The 24198-nt window shown below is 39.5% G+C and overlaps 1 protein-coding gene across 14 annotated transcripts in view; it reads right to left on the bottom strand.

Moving 5' to 3' along the window:
* The window catches only part of TBL1XR1 (TBL1X/Y related 1), a 172990-nt gene that overhangs the window by 22120 nt on the left and 126672 nt on the right, over window positions 1–24198 (bottom strand). For 13 of the 14 annotated variants that reach the window (XM_073359336.2, XM_073359338.2, XM_073359337.2 and 10 more), the window contains 4 exons: window positions 8789–8891; window positions 4745–4890; window positions 2651–2870; window positions 305–437 (listed from right to left, as the gene is read on the bottom strand). In XM_073359336.2, coding sequence (XP_073215437.1) covers window positions 305–437; window positions 2651–2870; window positions 4745–4890; window positions 8789–8846 — 557 coding nt within the window. In that variant the 5' untranslated portion in view covers window positions 8847–8891. Of the gene's footprint in view, window positions 1–304; window positions 438–2650; window positions 2871–4502; window positions 4631–4744; window positions 4891–8788; window positions 8892–24198 lie in introns of those variants that run through there. The other variant, XM_073359345.1, reaches the window with a different exon arrangement.

Here is a 24198-nt window from a genome sequence, read left to right as displayed (position 1 = left end):
TACATAGTTGATGGACAGCATCCCCAGTATTTGGAGCAAGCACTCAACACTCTTGATAGTTAGGATATAACATTTAAAGTTCACCCGAGTGCACTGAAAATCTTCTGGCAGCTGTATGCTGCCAGGCGCTCATACCTTGTAGGGAAAATTGTACGTCGGGGTAAAAAAGTTCTAATGTCAGCAACTTCAAGACAGTGGCAGAAGAGATACTGTCTACTGGGCATAGCGTACTGTGTTTGCAAAGTATATGAATACCAAGTTGCAATGAGAACGGCCGTTTTTGCTTCCTTTTGTGAAAACATACCCTGAGGCCAGAAGGTCGCTAACGGGGTTCCAGGCGCAGATGAATACTTCAGATTCATGACCACGCAGCACCACTGCTTTGTTAGGAGGGATTTCAACATCTCCATCCACTTCCATTATATCCGTATGATTATCTGAATTATGGAAAACAACAGAAGAGAGCTTGGATTTTTACAGCTTGGGGTAATATATTTCACGTGCTGAATATTAACTGGTAGGTTTATTCTGGAAAGGTAAATTCTCAGAACCTACAGGCTAAGATTTTTAATGTAACAGTGATTTCAGATTCAGATATCCAATCTGAGAAACCGTAAAGGGACCATGAATTACAAAAAGCACCAAAAGCCCTCCCTTAAGCCTCTTTAAGGTGTCTCACATTGGGCACCAAAAACTAAGGCCAAAGCTAATAGTCACTTCTGAAAAATCACTGTAAAATTGTATTTAAAAAAGCATACTCTCTATTTGTCAGGCCTTGTACTAAATGGATGAATAAAAGAGTATCTGATTTCTATCTTATGAATGTGAAATCAATTGCCTCTACTGTACATGAAATATCAAATTTCTGCATTTTAACTTTAAAGTAATGGCTATAAATGAGTGTGAAATCAACATTTCAGCTCCTTCACTTCTAAAAATGATCTTAATTAACAGGGCAGACATTTGGTTTTCTTGATACATGGTACACTGATAACTGAGATATTTATCTTATATTGACAACTACTGTCAAATTATGATTACATGTTGTTTTTCCATGTGGAAGGCATACTGAATTGTCATTGTTCTGTAAAATACACTCTGGGTAATTCATCGTTTAAAAACAGCTTTATTGCCAGCTACCACTAATATTTCCCTATTTTAAAAAATATAATTTCACATCAAGAGGGTTTTCTTGGAGAAAACCAAGATGAATATAAAGAGAGGTAAACATGAAACTATTCCACTTTTATCCATGGCAGTCACTGTTTAAACAAAACCACTGTACATACATTGCTTAAATTTAATAGTAAAGGTGTTTTAGCGGTGTGTGTGTCAGTGCGTGTGTGTGAGAGGAGAAGAAGCTATTAGAGCACCATATAAAAAACTGTATTGATTGAAGAGAATCAATATCAACATGATTTGGTGTTCCAGCCAGTAGGGGTTGCTGGAATATCATATTTTTACACTAGCTTAGCAAACAGTTCTAGAGCTTGAGGTTACAACTCACAGTTAAAAAGGAAATATTACTATGGAGTTTTGAAATTTACAAAATTTACGGAGACAGTTTTATTATCCATAATAAATGAATCTGGAAAAACAATGAAAGAAACTAATAAAATGCAACTGTAAAGCTGGTCAAATGATGCACAAGCTTTAAGTGACCATTCAGTCACAATTTTATTTGGCTGCTCTTGTGCCCTACTGCATTCTTTTTCACTAAAACGTTCATGTAAATAGAGCCTTTCCATTAATGCATGCAGAAAGCTAAATTTCTTTTCTGTGAGCTTTCACACTATGAACCTGATTATAAGAGTAAACTTACCCAAAATTATGATTTATAGGTCCAATCACAACTAAACAGCACAGCTCCAATACTAAACCACTGAGTTAAACAAAATTTGCAAGAACTTGTGTCAAATAACTTTGAATAATGAATCAAGAAAACCGTGATCTGTACTGTTGCAAGAAGGTAGACACATCTTTTGGTATCCAAGTGATTTATATTACATTTCCATGCAAGGCTGGATTCTTCTCCTTTGCAGTTGCGATCTTCTTGATTTGGCCACCAGGAAACTGGGTATAGATGGTTGATTGAATAAGCCAGTCTGACCCTGTGCTGGCACTGGTATGAAGCAGAGTAACCTAGGCACTACTCTAAGTTAAACTAATTGAGGATTGGTAGAGTGGAATTATGCCCTCCCTGCTCCCTATCCCCCGTGCTGGGGTGAGGGCGAGGAGAAGCAGTCACCTCTGATGGCTCTATTCCAGATGAGAGCTCCCCTACCCCAGGGGGAATTCTCAGATGGCAAGTTACAGCAATAATCCCCAGTGGCACAAGGAGCCAGGCTGGAAATGAGAATCTGGCCTACAGTATTGATGATCACACACTGTAGAGAAACTGACTATTAAAGCATCACATATAAACTTATTCTCCACAAGTCATGGGGTTACATATACAAGCCCCTTCATCTGATGGATGCATTTACTATCTGAGGGGTACTCTGTAGATACAATAAGAGGCTGCATCTACTGACAAAAAGTATTAGCTAAGAACTAGGTATTATTATTATTATTATTATTATTATATATAACAAAGACATAGCCACACAATTGTGTACATAGGCGGAGATCTTTTTCTGCCTCGACTTACTTGCTATAGTGTGTGCTCCATTCTCCTCGCCGTTTGCAGTATTTTCTCCATTTTTTGCAGAGCCCTGTTGGTTAGTTGCAGCTGCAGCAGCGGCAGCTGCTGCCTGTTGTTGTGCAAGTTTATCTCTGTAGGCCTGTTGTCTTGTTTGTACCACATCAGGCATTACTGCATCTATCAGTGAGAGAGACTCTATTGGCCTACCATCAAACAAGGTACCATCCTAATTTGGGGAGAGGAAAAACACACAGAAAAGATAACACCAAATGTTAGCGGTCATTAACTACAAAAATTCCAGGAAAAACTATGCATTCCAAAAATTGTAATTTAATATAAAACCAGTCACAAATGCAGAGAGAAATGCTATACAGAACATGTCATCATTTATTTCTCTGCGGTTATGCCTGGAATTTTACTCAAAAGTTGGAGTGATCATATATAGTGAGTAAACAAGCCATGGTAGGCCTCTAGTAGAGGCTCTGGGATCAAAAGTTATGCGCCTTTCATTTGAAATAACCTTTTGTAAGCTACTTATGAATATCATTTCAAACATGAGTGACTGCAACAAAAACAAAATCCAACTATACGTTTCAAGAGCCGCATACATTGCAAGTTTAGACTACAGCTTACGAAGTCCTATGACATTTTCCATAAACACAATATTGGAGCTTTGAGTAGTTTTTGTTTCTTTTTCTTTTTAAACAGTGTTAGCATAATTTAGCATAATTTAAAAACAACAAAGAATTTTATCATGAAATGGGCGAGACCCAGTCAAAAATAGTCTCTTATACGAGACCCTTACGAGGGTCTATTTTTAGAACCTAGAGGGATTCCTAGTGATAAACAGAGGTTCTCCTTCTCCTGTTCTGAGCACTTGCTTTGTTTTTATGACCCTTTCTGAGGAAATGGATTTCTTTCACTCAAGCTGCGGAAGCTGCAACTAAACCAACTCAAAGACCCAAGTGAGACTGTGGGGACACCAGAATTGATGCAAAATCCATTTGTATGCCATAGCTTAATTGACAAATATAAAGGCCTCTACCGCAAGAAGCTGATACCTTGTAGGATCAGCCTTTTAGATATGCATCTTTCTCCACTGCTGGAAACATACTCATGGAACAAACATGGAAACATCATGTATAATAGATCCGACTAGAGATCAATAAGCCAGTTCAGGCAAAATAGGAGTCTCCTGGGCACGTTCATCATTCCTGTCCTAACCAAATTCAAATGTTTTCTCCATTTAGTGAGCCCTTCCTTTCTCTCCATGAGCCATCCCCAATGGCAGGCCCCTGACTGTTAGAGCAGTACGGCTCTTCTCCTCTCCCTCCTCACCCCCATCTCCCCCCAACCAACCTTAACAGGGGCTGTAGCTGCAATAGTTGGTGGAACCCTGTAGCCTCTCCTCTCTTGAGCCTCTCTACTAAAGCTAGGACTTCCCCAGTACTTTCATTAAGGACACAACATATACTTTAGAAATCCCAACAAACAAGGCAGTTTATTCAAAATCCTGATGCCACTGCTTGAGATGGGAGCAACAATTCAACGAAAAAGGAAGTTTCCGGGCCTGTTGGCAGGTAGGTGATGGTAAGAGGTAGACTGCCCCCGAGTTGAAAGGGAAGGTAGGAAATCTTAAAGAATTTGAATGTGTCCCAAAGCTTTTGGAGTATTCTCCAAACTGAACCCCAGAACCTTTAGATGTTTGCCTATCATTAATCTCAGTTCACCATGGAACGAAAACCTTCAAACAGAAGTTAAGAATTCTTGTTCTTTTGTTCTATTATTGTATAGCGTGCGTATTTTCTGGATTAACTACAACATTATATTAGGGAAAAAAACTCTACAGATAACGGACCTTTAAGCAATGAGCCAGCACACCATGCCTGGTGTTGTGTGGCTGCACTGGGCAGAACCCCTACACAGTTATGTCACTCCATTCTGGTTCCACCAGTGGAGTCATGGTGAACACCAGCAGTAAGGAATCTGAAGTAAAAGTAAATAAATAGGACACAAGAGAGTTAAGAAAAAAATACTAGTATTCAAATGTAATGTAAGCAAGCACATAATGCTTTTGTAGGCAACAAGAAACCTCCTTACCTCATTAATACTGACTTCAGCCTCTACATACTGCAGACCTTTCTGGATGATGGAAATCAAAGCAGCTGGTGGCACCAGAGCACCATTTATATTAGACTGGCTGATATGGCTCTCTATACCAAATGTAAATGCTGAATGAGAAAACCCTAAAGACAAGGGGGAAACTATCAGAACTGATTTACTCATATATTGACAACTCTTTCTCAAAATATTGCAAGATCTTCTGGTTACAGAGACAAATAAATGTTATAGTAAACACATAAAAGAGAAACCTCAAACACTCCTCTATTATATTTTATTTTAAATGTGTAAGCAATACAAACACCAAGTTAAACACAAATAAATAAAATTTCAGTTATATTAGGTTTGTATTTGCAATACACGTGGTAGGATAAAAAAAGCATTTAATATTTCTTTTCTATTTTATGATACTTTTCCTTTTATTTTTGTCTGTTTCTGTTTTGTTGATTTTCTCTTAAACACTGCATAGTCCCTGAGTAAAACTGATTAATTGTTTTATAACCTGATAACTTGTAAAGGGTTCTGCCGAGATTTATCTGTTACTTTTCTGTGCTCATAGATTTTTTTTTTATTACATACAAAAAAGAATAAAATGTCTATGTAGCAGAGAATTAAATTCATGACAGAGCATTTTATGTGTGTGTGCTGGCACTTAAAACGACATGCTTGCTGCACACTGATTCAAGAGTGGTATTGGAAGTTAACTTGTTATGTATTTGATTGTCCTGAAAAGATACATTTATTATGCAGAAACGTTTTATTTTAGACAATCAGCCTTCCACTTATGGACAATTATCCCCTTAAAATTCCCTTCTGGAAAACTACTTTCAAACTTTATATATAGCATACATTTGTTACAAAAATTTGCAAATGGAACAAGAATTTATAATGGTTTTCTGTAAATTCATTTAGAACACTGACTGTATTCTTCTTTTATTTATTTATTTTTTGGGGGGGGGTAAGATAGGGACAGAAAGACTCATCCATCACTGCTTCTTGTTGCTCTCTCTCTCAGTTTGAAGAGTCCATGAGCAGATGTTGTATTACTCTCCATCTTCTCAGAACAAAAAGCCCATAGATCAAACCACAAAATCCCACTCAACCGAAGAAGAGGAGGATTTTATGTTGGAACTGAGTAAATGACAAAAAAATCTAAAAGCAGAACAATAATGGTTACTGAATAGTGAGTGGGACACTCTAAATTGGTAACTATCTATCAAGCCTTATGAAGTTTCCTGATATTATTTTCCAAACCCAAGAATCCATTTGATGTCTTGATCAATGTATAAGGGGTTGATAAGTTGCCCTTATAAAAGTATGCAGCTCATTGCTACTGAAAATATACTATGATACGATTTGAAAAACAAGGAGTTTGAGAAGAAGAAATGAAAATCCATGAAACTAAATCACCCAGATCAAAGAATTATGGTGACCCGGTAACCAGTAAATAATCCCCCCACCCCCTTTTTTTTTAAATTAATTCTTGTTTTTTATTCCCCAGACCTGCACCGTCACGTGAACAAAACAGTCCCTGACAAGTGCTCGATGATCTAAGAGAAAAATGCTTCTACAGCACTGATTTCCCAAAAGGAGCACCTTAATGGACAGCTAATACTCCAAAACTTAAAGTTTTCAAAAAGTCTGGAGATTACTAGAAGCCACTGAGCAAAATTCAAACTCAGATGCTGGAATAAAAGGGACCATACATGTCAAATCCAAATCCCTGCAAAGAGTGTTCTTTAATCCAGTGATCGCTCCGTACTAGTACCAACAGCGATACTTCAGGCTTTTGTGGCCAATCTCTACATATGTCTTCCATATCTGTACCTTCATGATCAACAATTGAGCCATCTGCTGTAGTAGAAGGGACCCTCTTTGCTTGAGATTAAATTATGTCTGTTCTAAACCAGGAACATAACTGGGCTACTCTGACTCCAAGCATCACAACTGTGAGGAATTTGAAATTGTTCAACTGCTTTGGATCTAATCTCCATTTCACATTGAACAGTAGACATTAGGCACTGGCTGGTAAAGCAAAAAAGTTTAGGGTAAAATTTTCAAGCAAATGTAAGTGACTTAGCAGCCTAAGTCCCATTTTCAAAAGCGATTTAGGGTTTTAGGAGCCTAAATCCAACTTACTTGCACAGAGATCAATGGGAGTTAGGTGCCTAACCTGCTTATGCGCTTATGAAAATCCCACTAGGAACCTCTTTGCATCTTTAGGTACCTAAATACCTTTTAAAATCTGATCCTTGGTCACCAGGCAGTTCTGAAAATTTTACTATTAGTCTACTCAACTGAGAGGGGATAAACTAAAAAAACAGGAAGGAAGTCTAAATGTTCTGCCTCGTGCTTGACATTACGCTATCAGTAAAAGGTCTGGTCACTAAAATACTATTAAGGCTATCAAGCATTCCCAAAGATCCTGAAGACAGATGGATAGTCCAAAGGCAGTAAAGTCACTCATAATCAGGTACAACCTCTCAGTGCCTGTCACTGGAACTTAAAACAGAATGCATGTATTTAGCATGCTAGAAAAATCTTCTTCCTCTCATATTGCACTTGCCATCATTAATGGACCATAGCGCCTATTGATGAAGACAGCCAGCCTTTGAGCTTATCTTATGGTCACAAAACCTTGGTGTTAGCTTCTTGAAAATTGTTTCTCTTTTCAAGCAAGTTCCCAAAGCAGTATTCCCTTGAAGCTGAATGAGAAGAGACACAGAAGTCATCTGTTGGTGAAGGATGGAGCCAGAGGGGTCTTTTTTTAGCTTCTGCTTTGGGCTGCCATGCTGTAGGAAAGACAAAATGGGTGAGGTAGTATTTTTTATTGGACAAACTTCTTTCCAATAAAAGATAATACCTCAGCCACCCTGTCTCGCTAATATCCTGGGATTGACACAGCTACAACTATATTGTTGTAAGAAAGGCAGGTAGAGAGAAAGACACACAAAGATTCAAACAGACAGAGATGCAAAAGGCACAAGGGATATGAAAATTAGCCTCCAACAGATGGGTTGGAAGAAATAGAAGAACTTAGCCTAACTAGTGCATCCAATAGGACAGTGAATTATTTTGTTGTGGCTTTTGCTCTTCAGACAACACCACAAAGACACCATGTAGGCACAGCTGGGTACCAAATAACTGTGTTCACAAAATATACACAAACATGCATGTCTAGCTACATATTGTTGCTCTGACTGGTTTCTGAGGGCTTCTAAACATAAAAAACAGTAAGCACCATTAGAGGACTCAAACTGTTTAAAGCAGTATTACCCTTTGAGTGTATACTACAGATGTCATTGCTCCATATAGAACTGGAAAAAAAACCCTTCCTTCTGTGTATGACAACAGCATTAGACTTTTGCTCTACCCTGTTATCCTCAAGAGCTAGGAAACTTCTGTTAGTCTTGCACTAAGGAGCAAAGACTCACAAGAAAGAAACCTGTACAGACAGTGTCTTTAGAAAAGGGAATTTACAAATTCTATGATTCATTATTGTCTCATTCACTGATGTTTTCTTGATTGAAATAGAGTCATGTCAGCTTGTTCTATTTTCATGCTTTTTCAAGAAACTCAGTCTCACAAGAACAACCTATAGGAGAGTCTTCAGAGGACTCCAGAATAGAAGCATACAACAAGAGTATTTTTCTGGAGCAGACCTCTTCAAGTGGCCCAGAGCATGAAGAATCTTGGCCATCCAACACATCAAAGCTTCTTCTGAGCAAATGAGTTTCCAGAGACTCAATGAGCCCTTATTTTATTAGTTAGAAGCTACCAAATTTAAAATTACTAAAGCCGATTAAGTTGCAGGAGGCAACTTACCAGAATTGATCCTCACGATGGAGGAACATATAGAGAGAAAGCCACAAGAAGCAGTTCACATTTAGTAGATGAATCCACCTGGTTAAATTATAAATCCCAACTGCATGGATCTGACAAAGCCAATTACAGATGAATTACTTCTTGAATATCAAAGGAACTAAGAAATATTCACTTGATAATCATAATGCATGTACTCACCTGACTCTTGCAAGTATCTATATACCAGGAAGTTAACCTCATCACTGCTTATACTCATCTTTATTCCCACTTAAACCATGAGGTCACGACAAAGGATATAACCCTAAAAATAAAGCAAAGAACTGTAAGTCAGATAGGCACTTTTAAACAACCAATGCCAGTTTCTGCACTTAGGACGGAAGAATCCCATGCACTGCTACAGACTACGGACCGAATGGCTCGGCAGCAGTTCTGCAGAAAAGGACCTAGGGGTTACAGTGGCCGAGAAGCTGGATATGAGTCAACAGTGTGCCCTTGTTGCCAAGAAGGCCAATGGCATTTTGGGATGTATACATAGGGGCATTGCCAGCAAATCGAGGGACGTGATCGTTCCCCTCTATTCGATATTGGTGAGGCCTCATCTGGAGTACTGTGTCCAGTTTTGGGCCCCACACTACAGGAAGGATGTGGAAAAATTGGAGAGAGTCCAGCGAAGGGCAACAAAAATGATTAGGGGACTAGAACACATGACTTATGAGGAGAGGCTGAGGGAACTGGGATTGTTTAGTCTGCGGAAGAGAAGAACGAGGGGGGATTTGATAGCTGCTTTCAAGTACCTGAAAGGAGGTTCCAAAGAGGATGGATCTAGACTGTTCTCAGTGGTAGCTGATGACAGAACAAGGAGTAATGGTCTCAAGTTGCAGTGGGGGAGGTTTAGGTTGGATATTAGGAAAAACTTTTTCACTAGGAGGGTGGTGAAACACTGGAAAGCGTTACCTAGGGAGGTGGTGGAATCTCCTTCCTTAGATATTTTTAAGGTCAGACTTGACAAAGCTCTGGCTGGGATGATTTAGTTGGGGATTGGTCCTGCTTTGAGCAGGGCGTTGGACTAGATGACCTCCTGAGGTCCCTTCCAACCCTGATATTCTATGATTCTCAACAAATGGTATATAACAGGAGTGGCCAACCTGTGGCTCCGAAGCCGCATGTGGCTCTTCAGAAGTTTGTGCGCGGCTCCTTGTATAGGCACCGACTCCAGGCTTGGAGCTACAGGCGCCAACTTTCCAATGTGCCAGGGGGTGCGCTCACTGCTCAACCCCGGCTCTGCCCCAAGCCCTGCCCCCACTCCACCCCTTCCTGCCCCCTCCCCTGAGCCTGCCATGCTCTCGCTCCTCCCTTCCCCCCCCAGAGCTTCCTGCATGCCACGAAACAGCTGATTGGGAGGTGCGGGGAAGGAGGGAGAGACGCTGATCGGTGGGGCTGCTGGTGGGTGGGAGGCACTGCGAGCGGTGTGGGGGAGCTGATGGGAGGCTGCTGATGTATTACTGTGGCTCTTTGGCAATGTACATTGGTAAATTCTGGCTCCTTCTGAGGAGGCCACCCCTGGTATATAAAAACAAGACACTTCTTCACAATGTTGCAAATATGGATTTTATTTCACTATGTAAAATCTGTCTGAATTTCCACCTTTAAAATGCCATTTATCTTACACCACTGTAAAAGATCACTCTTTTAAAAATCAAGACAGATACACAATTGATGTAGATTGGCATAATTTGATGGCACAATTTCAATGAACAGAAGCCAAAGGACTGGCCTCATTTGAAAAAAAAAACAAAAAACAACAACGTAATATAGGTAATGTAGTTTGTAGCAAATCACATTATTAAACTAGAATTTATCTTTCACGATTTAAACTTCTTTCCACTTGGACAATTAAACTAGAATACTTGCTTTAAATCACTTTTATTTGCTAATCAATTTTATTTTCAGGTTCTCAAGCAACAGCACAATGCTGCAATGTATAGGCTGCAAAGACTGCAGGGATATATTTGTTTAGGAAAAAACATACTTCCGTTAAAATAAAACCATAGTAATACTGTGGGCTTTATAAAACCCTTATATTTTTAAAGAGAATATAAATTTGGTGGCAATTTTGACCAAACAGTATTCCTTTTAATAAAGGCTTTATCTGCTTTTAATTAACATTTGAATATATATTTCATTTTTTTAATTTGACGTCTGCACAGTAACAATGATTGTCAATGGCATTTATCAACAAAAAGAATCTCCAAGTACATAGTTTCTGACAGAAATTTGGGCAATATTTTGCGGCATATAATCCAAACAACTATCTGAAAGAATCTCTTAATATTTACAACAAAGTTAACACACCAGCCTTTGCCTCCAAAGACCTAGATTACAATGCTAATCTAGGTCACAGTGAAAACGTAGTGGTCTCATCCTAAATTCTCAGACATAATCAAACTACCACACAACTTGGTATGACTGACAGTGTGTATTCAAGAAAGAACTGTGCTAGCAGAAGTGTGGCAAGTCAAGACTGAGGTATGTTTACAAGGCTGTGAAAATCTCTCTCGAGGCCTGACCAAACTTTACGTGCCTCTGACAAGTGGTTGTAGTCCCTAACTTTAAGAAGTCTGAAATTCACACAAGGAGGAAGGGGACAATATGGAGGAATAGCACAAGTCTTATATAAGGCCAAACTGCACAGTCCATGTTATTCATTTCTACTATGAACCAAACCTGTTAGCCCCCATTATGCTATAGAATCCGTCAGGCACAATCTTGCTAACAGTCTTGCTTTTCCTCTATATCTAAAGGTATGGTGCAACTGTAAACGTACAGCTCATAAATTAAATCAGAGACAGTGAAGCTACAGATTTGGAGAAGAAAATCAATTTTGGCCCCTGAAAAAAGCATGTCTACTGGTGCAGAAAATCACTCAATACCATCAACCACAGTGCTGCCAATTATTGCAATATTTGGTGTTTCTCTTAAAGCCCCAACAACTGGGGTCAAGAGACTGAGTCAGAATCCCTGCTTCCACTTCCCAAAAAAAAAAGAAAAAAGAAAAAAAAAAGTTAGTTTCTAGCTCTCATAGTTGCAGAGAAAAGCTTAAAAATGTGAACTGAGTGCACCCTAAAGGCTCAGAAACCAGAAGACAAGATACAACATTTACGTGTCTGGTTTTTTTAAATAATGTTTTTGAATGTTTTAGGTTGGCCATACTGAGCTCACTGGTATCACAGTTTGAAAAAGTTAGTCAAAAATGAAAACTTGAGACGACCCCCCCCCCCCCCCATGATTTTGCAACAAGATCTCATATTTTTCCTCATTATCCTGGCGCCAGTAAAACATAAAAGGAAAGAGTAGAGAATAGGCCTTCTTGGATTGTCCAAAATGAATATCACTTCACAAAATAGGAATAAAACCTGTTGGCTTCCTCACCTATCTCCTACTGTAACTTGTAGGATGGTTGTGTGGTCATCTGATACTAAGGATCAAGGAGAGGGAACTTAAAGGACAGCAGTGAGTGACGAAAAGCTAAGCAAAAACAAAACAAGAACAAAACAAAAGCAACCCATACGACCAGGGTCACTAGATAGCTGAAATTTAAAAGGCTTTACATTCTTTCTAGGACATTCTTTTTCTTTAAACTGAGAAAGAGGTCAACTTGAAATGTCTATGCTACTTGAATCTTTCTCATCTCTTTCTTCTGAAGGCATAACAATGCTTACAATTGCTAGTTAGCAGGACCCAATGTCCAGATTTTAAAAGTATGTTGATACCTTTTTCTTACAAATAACGGTTGACATGTTTAGTTAAGTAACTTACCTTAAAGTCACAAACATGTTGATAAGGAAAAGAAAAAAAGTGGGCAGTTTTTCTTGATAAATCCACAAACAAAAAGGTAATATAGCTAATCATTTCTGGGGTTGACAAATTTATGAAGAGCTGTTCTGTTGCAAGCTTAAGCATTTTGCCTTGCAAAATACTAGAACAAGTGTGTGAATTCTATAATTTCTATAATCACTTGGAATTTTAAAACAAGTTTAAATATAACTTTTAAGGCTCGTGTTGCTAAACATAGGGAATATATGTCCTTTTCAACTATGTTGTATGTATCGGCAACTCCACCTAGCACAGTGGTTCTCAAACTTTTGTATTGGTGACCCCTTTCACATAGCAACACTCAGAGTGCGACCCCCCTTAAAAATTAAAAGCACTTTTTGATATATTTAATACCATTATAAATGCTGGAGACAAAGTGTGATTTGGGGTAGAGGCGGACAGCTCATGACCCCCCCCCATGTAATAACCTTATGACGCCCTGAAGGGCCCTGACCCCCAGTTTGAGAACCCTGACCCAGCATAAAACCAACATAAAATACTAGTCCTGTTTAGACAGACTGTTTTGTTGTCAAACATTGTACATTACCCTATTACCCCAAACCACTAGCTAAAGAGGCGTTCCAGGGCAGAGGAAACAATAGTCCTCTATCAAAAAAAAAAAAAAAAAGCAGTTGAATTTTAGGGACCAATGTGGAAGTCTCCTTATATTATATACCCACACACCCTGCAGAAATTCATAACAACAACACTGGCTTGGTGCCCCTACTACCATTTTATAGATTTTTCAGATTTCACTGCATCATAAGAAAAATAAGAGACAGACAATATGGAGAAATCAGGTGTGAATACAAATATTTAATATTTAGCAAATAAATAGCATTATTACTACCAAGAGGCAGCTATTCAAAGCAGAATTGCAAAACTGTGATACAAACGTACCAGCCACCTGTTCTTTATCCTGATAAATGAAGATAAGGAAAAACTAATATTTTACTTGTTTCAGAGTAACAGCCGTGTTAGTCTGTATTCGCAAAAAGAAAAGGAGTACTTGTGGCACCTTAGAGACTAACCAATTTATTTGAGCATAAGCTTTTTTTTATTTTACTTGTCTGTCAAAAGTGTTATTCACCTTAGGCAAGTCAGCTAGTAACATTTTGCAAGGCTGGTTCAAAGTGTTCTCCAGCAAGATGTTCAGTGAAGTAAGGAGAAATAACTGGCATTTGTCCCACATGAAAACAGGTTTTAAATCTCATTGCCAAAAGGTGGCAGAGTGTAACACAAACTTTTGAAATACGGAACACTCCTTGAAAAATAAGGAAACATGTTAAATGAACATAGAATCTCCCCAGTGAGGACATTAAAATATCAGAGAAATATTACAAGAAAAGGGTTGCACAAGTTTCCAGATTCTTTCAGAGTCTTGGTTTTAGCTATTTTCTACAGCGCTTGTTTAAAATTGTTACTGACACCAACACATCTATGCATCCGATGAAGTGAGCTGTAGCTCACGAAAGCTTATGCTCAAATAAATTGGTTAGTCTCTAAGGTGCCACAAGTACTCCTTTTCTTTTTGCGAATACAGACTAACACGGCTGCTACTCTGAAACAACACATCTATGTCACCTTTCATCCCAAGGGATCCCAGCTCTATACATGCAAGAAACAATTCACTATCTAATTCCACCGACCTCCATGTAGAGAGCAACAGCCAGGCAAAGAACCACCATGCACTCCGCTGTACAACAATGGGAAAAGAGGAAGTCTGACAAACTTTTGACATAGAATTAAAAATAAAATTCAATGCAGATGAAAATGTTTAAGTAAGCCCAGAAGGTAATCAAGATGCCACTAAAACTTTCCTTTTGACAAACTTCTACTTCTTGAAAGTTCCATGAGACCTTAAGGGATGGATTCTGGGTCCTGCTGTGGGCAATTCACACTGGAGTACTAGTGCGAAGCAGCTGCAAAGCTGGCTTAGCCAGCTACCCCAATGCACAGAAATCTCCAGGAGGAGGAGGGCCAGCATAGCCAGCTATACATCGCCCCTTTTCATGCTTCCTGACATTAGGGTGACCAGGTGTCCAGTTTTCGACGGGAATGCCCGTTCGAAAAGGGATCCTCGTGGCTCTGGTCAGCACTGCTGACCGTGCCACTGAGTGTCCAGTTGGTGGCGCAGAGAGGCTGGCAGGCTCCCTGCTAGCCTCCGCTCCACGCAGCTTCCAAGAAGCACCTGGCATGTCCACCCTCCGGCTCCTATGTGTAGGGCAGGGTTGGGGAACCTAGGGCCTGCAAGCCGGATTAATTTCATGCGGTCCACGGCGCCGTGAGTGCCATCTTGCCCTGTCGTGGGGGGGGGGGGGGGGAGAGAGTGGGGGGAATCCCTGAGTCTTGGTGCTCCCCTGCGGGGCTGGAGCCACAAGTGTCAGCTCGCCCCGCTACAGGGGGAAGCCCTGAGCCTCTGCACCCCTCCGGGGCGGGTGAGTAGCCGTGATTGATTTTTTTCTATGGGTCAATGGCCTGTGACAAAAAAACGTTCCCCACCCCAGATCCTGCTTCCACAGCTGGAGCCATCACTCCCCTCTCACACCCCCTGTGTACCAACCCTCTGCCCCAGCTCGGATCCCCCTACTGCCCTCCGAACCCCTCAGCTCCACCGCCCAGCCCAGAGTACCCTCTTGCACCCCAAACCCCACATCTCCAGCCCCACCCCAGAGCCCGCACCCCAAACCTCTGAGCCCGCACCCCAAACCTCTGAGCCCGCACCCCAAACCTCTGAGCCAGCCCAGTGAAAATGAGCGAGTGAATGAGGGTGGAGAGAGTGAGCAGGGACAGGGCCTCGGGGAGTGTAGGGGGGCAGGGTTGGGGCAAGGGTGTTCGGTTTTGTGTGTGTAGAAAGTTGGCCAGCCTACCTGACGTGGGGGCATGGATGTGGCGTGGCAGGAGTGATCTCCAACTCCAGCAGTTCGCATGTGTTGGAATGGCCTGGGGAGCTGTTACAACCACATACAAGTTCTATCAGCTTTGAGGCAATATAGGGGCTGAAGTCAGGTAACAACTGGATCCAAAGCAGCCAGTTATATTAATACATCATAAGTGCTCAACTCAGCACAGCCATCCCATCACTTTCTCCTGGAACATACAGAGCTATATAGGATTTCTGCGAAGGAAAAATAATAATACCAGGAATATAAAGACATTAAATTAGCTAACCCACAAATTGATTGAATTTGTTCTTCCCAGAATTAGAACAAGGCCCAAAGCGGTGGTGGTGATTTGTTTTGTTTTTTCTTTGGGGGCGGGGGCAGCATTCACAAAGTAGGTGTACAACAAGTGGAATGAGACAGACAGAATGAGCCAGAAGAGTAAAAGAACAGGAAAAAATATGAGAGCGGAAAAACTTTAAATTACTGTCCATAAACCAGTGAATTAAATGTATTAACACTCCCTTAACTTATTTCCTCTGTGTGTGCGTGTGTGTGGCACGCGCGCACGTATATATATGCTTGAGGGAAAGGAATGAGATGGCTAGTACTTTTCAGCACTTGAAATTATATTAATATTGCTCTTTACTCTAGATTCAATTAAATCATTGTGAAGAGATGGAGAAAATTAATTATTTATTCATTCTTTCATGCAGAATCCTGTGACAGATGAAGGTCTTATCAGCCCTTAAACCCTCAGGTTAATTTGAAAACTGTCCATTGAAAATATTTTTTCAAATTTTGGCAGTTACGTATTGACCCCACAGCAGAGAGGCCTCTTGACATTTTAAAAATTTAATTACAGTCAGGCCCTGCCGAAAATACGAAATCTGGTCCTAACAACATTAACTCAAAACAGAGAAAATTTTCCTGGAATCCAAAATTTTTCGATGATATTTAGAAACCATTCCAATTTTTTCAACACAGCCTAAAAGTCCCATTTTCAAAAGTGACTTAGGTATCTATAAGCCCATGTGATATTGAAAACAATGCCTAGGTCACTGTTAAAATTGGGACTTATAAGAAGAGAGCTATGATTGCTACGAAATTTAGATTGAAAAATGTTATATATGCCAAAAAGTTACATTTTCTAAGCCAAGGATAGGTTTCAGAGTAACAGTCGTGTTAGTCTGTATTCGCAAAAAGAAAAGGAGTACTTGTGGCGCCTTAGAGACTAACCAATTTATTTGAGCATAAGCTTTCGTGAGCTACAGCTCACTTCATCAGATGCATACTGTGGAAACTGCAGAAGACATTATATACACAGAGACCATGAAACAATACCTCCTCCCACCCCACTCTCCTGCTGGTAATAGCTAATCTAAAGTGATCACTCTCCTTACAATGAGTATGATAATCAAGCTGGGCCATTTCCAGCACAAATCCAGGTTCTCTCACCCTTCCTCCCCCCCCCCCCCCCCCTACAAACTCACTCTCCTGCTGGTAATAGCCCATCCAAAAAGTGACCACTCTCTTTACAATGTGTATGATAATCAAGGTGGGCCATTTCCAGCACAAGTGGGCTATTACCAGCAGGAGAGTGAGTTTGTGTGGGGGGCGGGGGGGCGGAGGGTGAGAAAACCTGGATTTGTGCTGGAAATGGCCCAACTTGATTATCATACTCATTGTAAGGAGAGTGATCACTTTAGATAAGCTATTACCAGCAGGAGAGTGGGGTGGGAGGAGGTATTGTTTCATGGTCTCTGTGTATATAATGTCTTCTGTAGTTTCCACAGTATGCATCCGATGAAGTGAGCTGTAGCTCACGAAAGCTTATGCTCAAATAAATTGGTTAGTCTCTAAGGTGCCACAAGTACTCCTTTTCTTTAAGACAAGGATGAATGGGTTGGGGTTCCTCATCCCATCCTAAAGAGAACACACCGGCCCTGATTAGGCACCTACCTTATACCTTCCTGTGATTTGGCTTGATGGGTAAATCAAAAATCATCAAAAACAAACATCATCTTAAGTTTCCTCCAGTAACCTAGAATTTCCCTCCAGGTTCTCCTGTATCCTAGTTCCCTCTTCTTAAAGGACGACTCCCACTGCCCGTATATCCTGGGTAGAGTTAATGAGGGGCACCTACCACAATGAATGAAATTTCAGCAACTTTATGCAGGCTTCTAACACCTGCTAACTATGTGGGTCAACAGCAGAGCCCTGAACCCTGTAAATACAAAGTATTTCTCAAAATGCAGCAAAGGCATTATTTCATTCTGGTAGACTTAGACTGCACAACAAAGAGGTCTATCCAATGCTCTGGATGCCTTTGAAAAACATTGTGCATAAACAGACTCCTGCATTTACTCTCACATAATGGTACCATGACCACAACATGAATATTCCCGAAATGTACTAAATCCCTCCAACAAAGACACAAACATTAGTCAGGTTTTTTCCCCCCACTTTACAAGAAACCATGGAAAATAATTTCTATTTTGTTTTTAAGCATGCACATACAAAGGTGGAAATCGTTTTTTTTTTGTTTTTTTTTTAGTTATTTTTTTAAGATTCTTACCATTTTTATGGCCACGCTCTTTAAAATAAAACCAACTGAATTAATTAATCTGAAAAGGTCCAGATACTTGGTTTATTCATAGATTCCAAGGCCAGAATGGACCATTGTGATCATTTAGTTGGACCTCTTGTTATTACACAAGCCACAGAACTTCCCCATATAATTTCTTTTTGAACTACAGAATATTTTTTTAACAAAAAATCGATCTTGATTTAAAAATTGCTAGTGATAGAGAATCCACCACAACCTTTGCTAAAGTTCCAGTAAGAGTAAATTGTTTAGCTAGATAAGCACTGAGAAAAGAAGATGCTTACTTATACAACCTTTTGGAAAGTTTTATTTCAACCCCTCTCCATAATTTACATAAACACCATGTACAGTAAAAGGAATCTCCCCAGCAATACACCATTTCTCCAAAGGTTATTCTTCACAGTATTTTGCAGATTAATCTTAAAGTCTGTAAGTTCTGGAACTCATCATCTGCTAGACATGTATCTCTACATGAAGCAAGCAGTAAAACTTTGCTATCAGGGGCCCTGGGTATCTATACAGAAGCATCATCCAGGAAGGTAGGGGAGCCTTAGGGACTAGTGATGTTTCACCTTTAAACAGATTCAATCTAGGTTCAGGGCAGAGATTGGGCTGAGGTTGAGAACATTTTTTGCAGTTGATGTGATCCCCCTTTCTTAGTAAACTCCAAATTAAAGGTATTTTGGATTTCCAGTTTCATTGCTAAGTTCCAACTTCAGAGTTAATTTTTATGGGCAACTTAGAAAACTTCAGAACACAACAGCAGGTCTTAACAAGAATGCCAATACATTCTTTGCAAGAACACTGAATTTCACTAGTATTAAAAAACTGCCCATTTCTCAAGACCTAAAAACTACAAACACGAAGTAAAAGTTTTACAAAATGCTTGTGCCCTATATTGATAAAAGTTTACCTGCAAGATCATGTCTGAAGTTGATAGAGTTTCTTATGGTAAAGAGCTGGCCCAATCCAAGGAGAAAATTTTATTGGGGATGTATTCATTAAGAAATCAGTTTAAATGATAACTGGCATTTTCCCATTTTCTCGTAAGTCTTTAAGTGTTGTCTCTTCTTGTCCTGTTTGTTCTTTCACGTTTTCACTTGAGAGACTTTTTTCCTACCATCGGGCACAGTATAAATTGGCCTTGTTAGGATTGTTATGGGTTTTGACAATGCTGTTATTACGGAGTCTTTCTAACCTTCTGAATTCAAAGGAAAACAGCCTTTGCTGTAAGGTTTGCATAGTTCAAATTGAAAAAGTATCACTATTTCTGAATTTACTTATCTCTTAACTGCTGTTATTTAAAAATATTCTTTTGCTTTCAAAAAAGTCAAAAGGAGATGTCAAATATGAAAACATTAACAAATTTCTCTGTAATTCTTCATAATGAGCCCTCCCTCTTACTTCAGGTTTCAGAGTAACAGCCGTGTTAGTCTGTATTCGCAAAAAGAAAAGGAGTACTTGTGGCACCTTAGAGACTAACCAACCAATTTATTTGAGCATAAGCTTTCGTGAGCTACAATTCACTTCATCAGATGCATACTGTGGAAAGTGTAGAAGATCTTTTTATACACACAAAGCATGAAAAAATACCTCCCACCACCCCACTCTCCTGTTGGTAATAGCTTATCTAAAGTGATCACTCTCCTTACAATGTGTATGATAATCAAGGTGGGCCATTTCCAGCACAAATCCAGGGTTTAACAAGAACGTCTGGGAGAGCGGGGGGTAGGAAAAAACAATAGGTTACCTTGCATAATGACTTAGCCACTCCCAGTTTCTATTCAAGCCTAAGTTAATTGTATCCAATTTGCAAATGAATTCCAATTCAGCAGTCTCTCGCTGGAGTCTGGATTTGAAGTTTTTTTGTTGTAATATCGCAACTTTCATGCCTGTAATCGCGTGACCAGAAGAGATTGAAGTGTTCTCCGACTGGTTTGTGAATGTTATAATTCTTGACATCCGATTTGTGTCCATTGATTCTTTTACGTAGAGACTGTCCAGTTTGACCAATGTACATGGCAGAGGGGCACTGCTGGCACATGATGGCATATATCACATTGGTGGATGTGCAGGTGAACGAGCCTCTGATAGTGTGGCTGATGTTATTAGGCCCTGTGATGGTGTCCCCTGAATAGATATGTGGGCACAGTTGGCAACAGGCTTTGTTGCAAGGATAGGTTCCTGGGTTAGTGGTTCTGTTGTGTGGTATGTGTATACTCACCAGCAACCACATAACCAGTCGGAGAACACTTCAATCTCTCTGGTCACGCGATTACAGACATGAAAGTTGCGATATTACAACAAAAAAACTTCAAATCCAGACTCCAGAGAGAGACTGCTGAATTGGATTTCATTTGCAAATTGGATACAATTAACTTAGGCTTGAATACAGACTGGGAGTGGCTAAGTCATTATACAAGGAAACCTATTTCCCCTTGTTTTTTCTTAACTCCCCCTCCCCCAGACATTCTTGTTAAACCCTGGATTTGTGCTGGAAATGGCCCACCTTGATTATCATACACATTGTAAGGAGAGTGATCACTTTAGATAAGCTATTACCAGCAGGAGAGTGGGGTGGTGGGAGGTATTTTTTCATGCTTTGTGTGTATAAAAAGATCTTCTACACTTTCCACAGTATGCATCTGATGAAATGAACTGTAGCTCACGAAAGCTTATGCTCAAATAAATTGGTTAGTCTCTAAGGTGCCACAAGTACTCCTTTTCTTTTTGCTCCCTCTTACTTGCATCCCATATAGTCATGCCTTGATTGTTTTCCTCCTAGCAGTCTAAAACATGAGCTGCTTTTCACATCTTCATCTTTTATCTCTAATGCTTTGGTCTTACTTTTAAATCACTATAATACAGCTCTATTTTCAAATACTGAAACATTATTTTTCTTTTCCCAGTCTGACTTTTTTTCCTTAGCTCAGTCTGTAAATATTTGTATTATACACTTCAGCTTTACTGACCAAATTTATGGCTGCAGTCTCCATCTTTCTGTGCCAATTTGAGTGTACAGAGCACACAATGTGACACAGTCAGTTTGGAATTTCCTAAAGAAAGAATTACAACCCTAAAAGAAAAATGAACTAAAATGATACCAAGATCCTCACAAGCTTCAAATCTGGGCATTAAGTCTCCAGAAACACCTAGCATAGTTCTATTACAACGTAAGCCACAGATATGGCTTATTTCTTGTTTTTGCCTAGAGTGAAACAGTATTTAATTATTGAACCATTAATCTCTTCCCCAAATTCATATGCTATGTGATGCAGGAGAGTGGGCCCCTAGATATTATGTTAAAGAGACAAGTTACAGTATATTCAGAATTGCATTCAGATATTATGGGTTATGCAAAGCTAGCAGCTGCATACTTTCTTAGGGAAGTAAAATTCTGACTACCACGGTCAGCACAAATCATATAATGAAAAAAATGGAATTATTGTGTCCCCATTGTACAGCTTCAGTGAGTGTCACTGATTTTAAAATCAAGGAGAATATTCATTTCTGAGAACAATTCTTGGAAATTGTTTCCTACACTGAAGGTGTATGCAAAGAAATGTATAAGTCACAGCTAATGTTGATCTGCTATACCTACCCACATTTGTTTAAAAGATAAACTTAAGCTTAGATGCTGAAAAGTCGGTCTTAACAGTGAAGTTACTATTATTCATTAGCCCCTGATATTTTTATCATTGTTTAAATTAATGAAACACTTTTGGCTACTAAATGTACATTTCTTGTGTTTTTAGGGGGGGTTAAAGCTAGGTAACATCTTAAATATAGGCACATGCAATACTTTAGTAGAGTTTTTACTAAAAATTCCTTCTAGTTAAATATAAATTGGTGTATTTCAAATGCAGTTATTTAATGGCAACAATTTGTCTGTTAACTGCTTTAAAAAAAACATGAGATTTGTTTGCACTTTCTTTAATATCTGTAGACTAAAATGCACTAAAAATACCCTTTTACTTACTTTATATTTCAGTATTTATTTAAAATGGTTTATCTGAGCTATGAATTAACAGGATACTGTTCTATGTGAAATCAGCATAGTCCCTCAAGACTACCCAGCTACTATGGAATATTTCACTTGAATAGTAAACCACAAGCAACAGCTCTTACATATATTTCCACGGAATTTTGATGGAATGGAAGGGGCTATTATCCAGGTAGCTGGAAGGTTGGATAACCCATTTTCAGTATTTTTAAAAATGTACTTCTTGGTGGCCATGGCTTTTGCAAGTGTCTAGAGTTGACTACAGAAATATTTAAACTTTAAATATTAAATTTTATATTTAAATATTTAAACTAGGGCTTTATGTCATTCAATGTTGTTTACATATTTAAATTCTTGTTACTCTGTTACAGACAATACACCACATAAATTGTCCAGACCGGACAGAAAACGGATTTACTCTCCTGATTTCCCTAATTTGCTGATTCTCATTTTCCTATTCTAAACAACATTATCACAGAAGCTATTAGTTAAATCTTAAAGGACTAATTTTGGCTGTTTCGTGCACATAGGCACAATCAGGGTAGAGGGGGAAACACCTGGTGGGAGTTTTCTAACTCAATTATATCTATCCCCCCAAAAATATGAGAGAAGACACTGTCAGATATCTGTGATGGGAACCAAGAAGGGGCATTCTAGTTGACGGACTCAAGGTCCAAGAGCTTTACTGATAAACACCCCACCCCCAAGGTCTAATTGAATTGCCCAGCAGTAACTACTAAAGTAACAATACTTTAACAAATAACATATTAAAAGAGTCAACCTTAGCACCCCTGAAATAATTGGGCTGTCGTAGGCATGCATAGAGAAATTAACAAAAAATTAAGAAATTCCACTTGACCGTGCCAATCCAGCCATTGTATATAGAGAGAGCGGTGGGATTACCTCAGAAAGGTAACCTGAAAAACCCACTTCCCAAATCCCACATATGAGGCTATATCTACCCTGTAATGCCCGACAAAAAGCAAGCATAGAAGCCCACCTTGTTGCTTGGTACAAATCCTGTGGAGAGAGATCTGCTTTCTCTGCCCCAAGAGTTGCCTTTCAGAAAAGTAGTAGTCTTTCCTTGGCCAAGTAAGGCTATGTAATTCCATTCTTAAACCATTAGAAGAATGTCCCTTAGGACACAGTAAAGCTCCTTTAGGATGCCTACTTAAATTCAACAAGGCTCTTGTAGTCTGAACACAAAGATGCCAACTTAAACATGTGTTTAGGTGCTTTCCTGAAAAAGGGGCAGACTAGGGAGATGCTAAGATTCTTGGGATCTGGACAGGAGAACTACAAGAAAGGAGAAAATTGGGACTATGTTGTTTTTTAGGACCCAATCGAACTCAACACTTTGTGTGTGCATAACTTTAAGCATATGAATAGTCCCATTTGAGCATTAAAAGTTGAGTATGTGCTCAACTGCTTTGCTTCACCAGGGCCTAAGTGAAAAATTAACTCAGGGTTAAAGTAAGGAGAGTGCTTGCAATTCCATTGTCATCTCACTGAGTGAACAGCAGCTCCCCAGAACACAGTCTTCAGAGAAGAGAACTGAACGAGAATGCTGATCTGATGATCAAAGGGCTGGCCCATGAAATCATTCAGGAAAATCAGGTTGAGAGCCCAAAACAAAACTTATTTGGGGAAGTAGTGTCAGTTGCCATTGAAAAACAAAACACAAAACAAAACACCCCCAAAACCCACAGATGAGTCCCTCTGAACCGGAAATGGAGGCAAAATGCTGCAACTGACAGCTTCTGTCCGGACTCAAAAAGGCCTAACACTCACAAATGTCCTCTGTGTGTGGCAATCTACCACTGAAGAAGGGTGTGCGAGCAGAGTGACTGCGTGATTACCAGATCCAAAAATTACAGAAATCTATACAATCAAACATTTAACAGTGATCGTATAAGGTTGGTCTCTTCACAGCTGATTTATTCCTGTCTCCACCCACTAGAAAACCTATTGTGTAATCTGGCATGTGAGAATCATCAAGAATATTCTATTTTTCCAAATATGTTGCCACTGATATTCCCACAATAGATCATTCACAGCTCTATTTAAGATTAATTGAATTATATGGTCTCCTGCTGGTACATAAGTGCAAAGGCAAAGCTGAGGGGTTTATTTTCAAAACAGGAGACATTGATCCTGTGACAATGTTCCATTATAGTGACTTTATTTCTATTAGACACAGTGATTACATCTACATCAATCGTTTGTACTGATGGATACTGGT

Source organism: Lepidochelys kempii, chromosome 9, assembly GCF_965140285.1.
Source record: "Lepidochelys kempii isolate rLepKem1 chromosome 9, rLepKem1.hap1, whole genome shotgun sequence".
NCBI lineage: Eukaryota > Metazoa > Chordata > Testudines > Cheloniidae > Lepidochelys > Lepidochelys kempii.
Note: the sequence above shows the minus strand (reverse complement) of the source record. Positions and strands in the feature narration are given on the sequence as shown.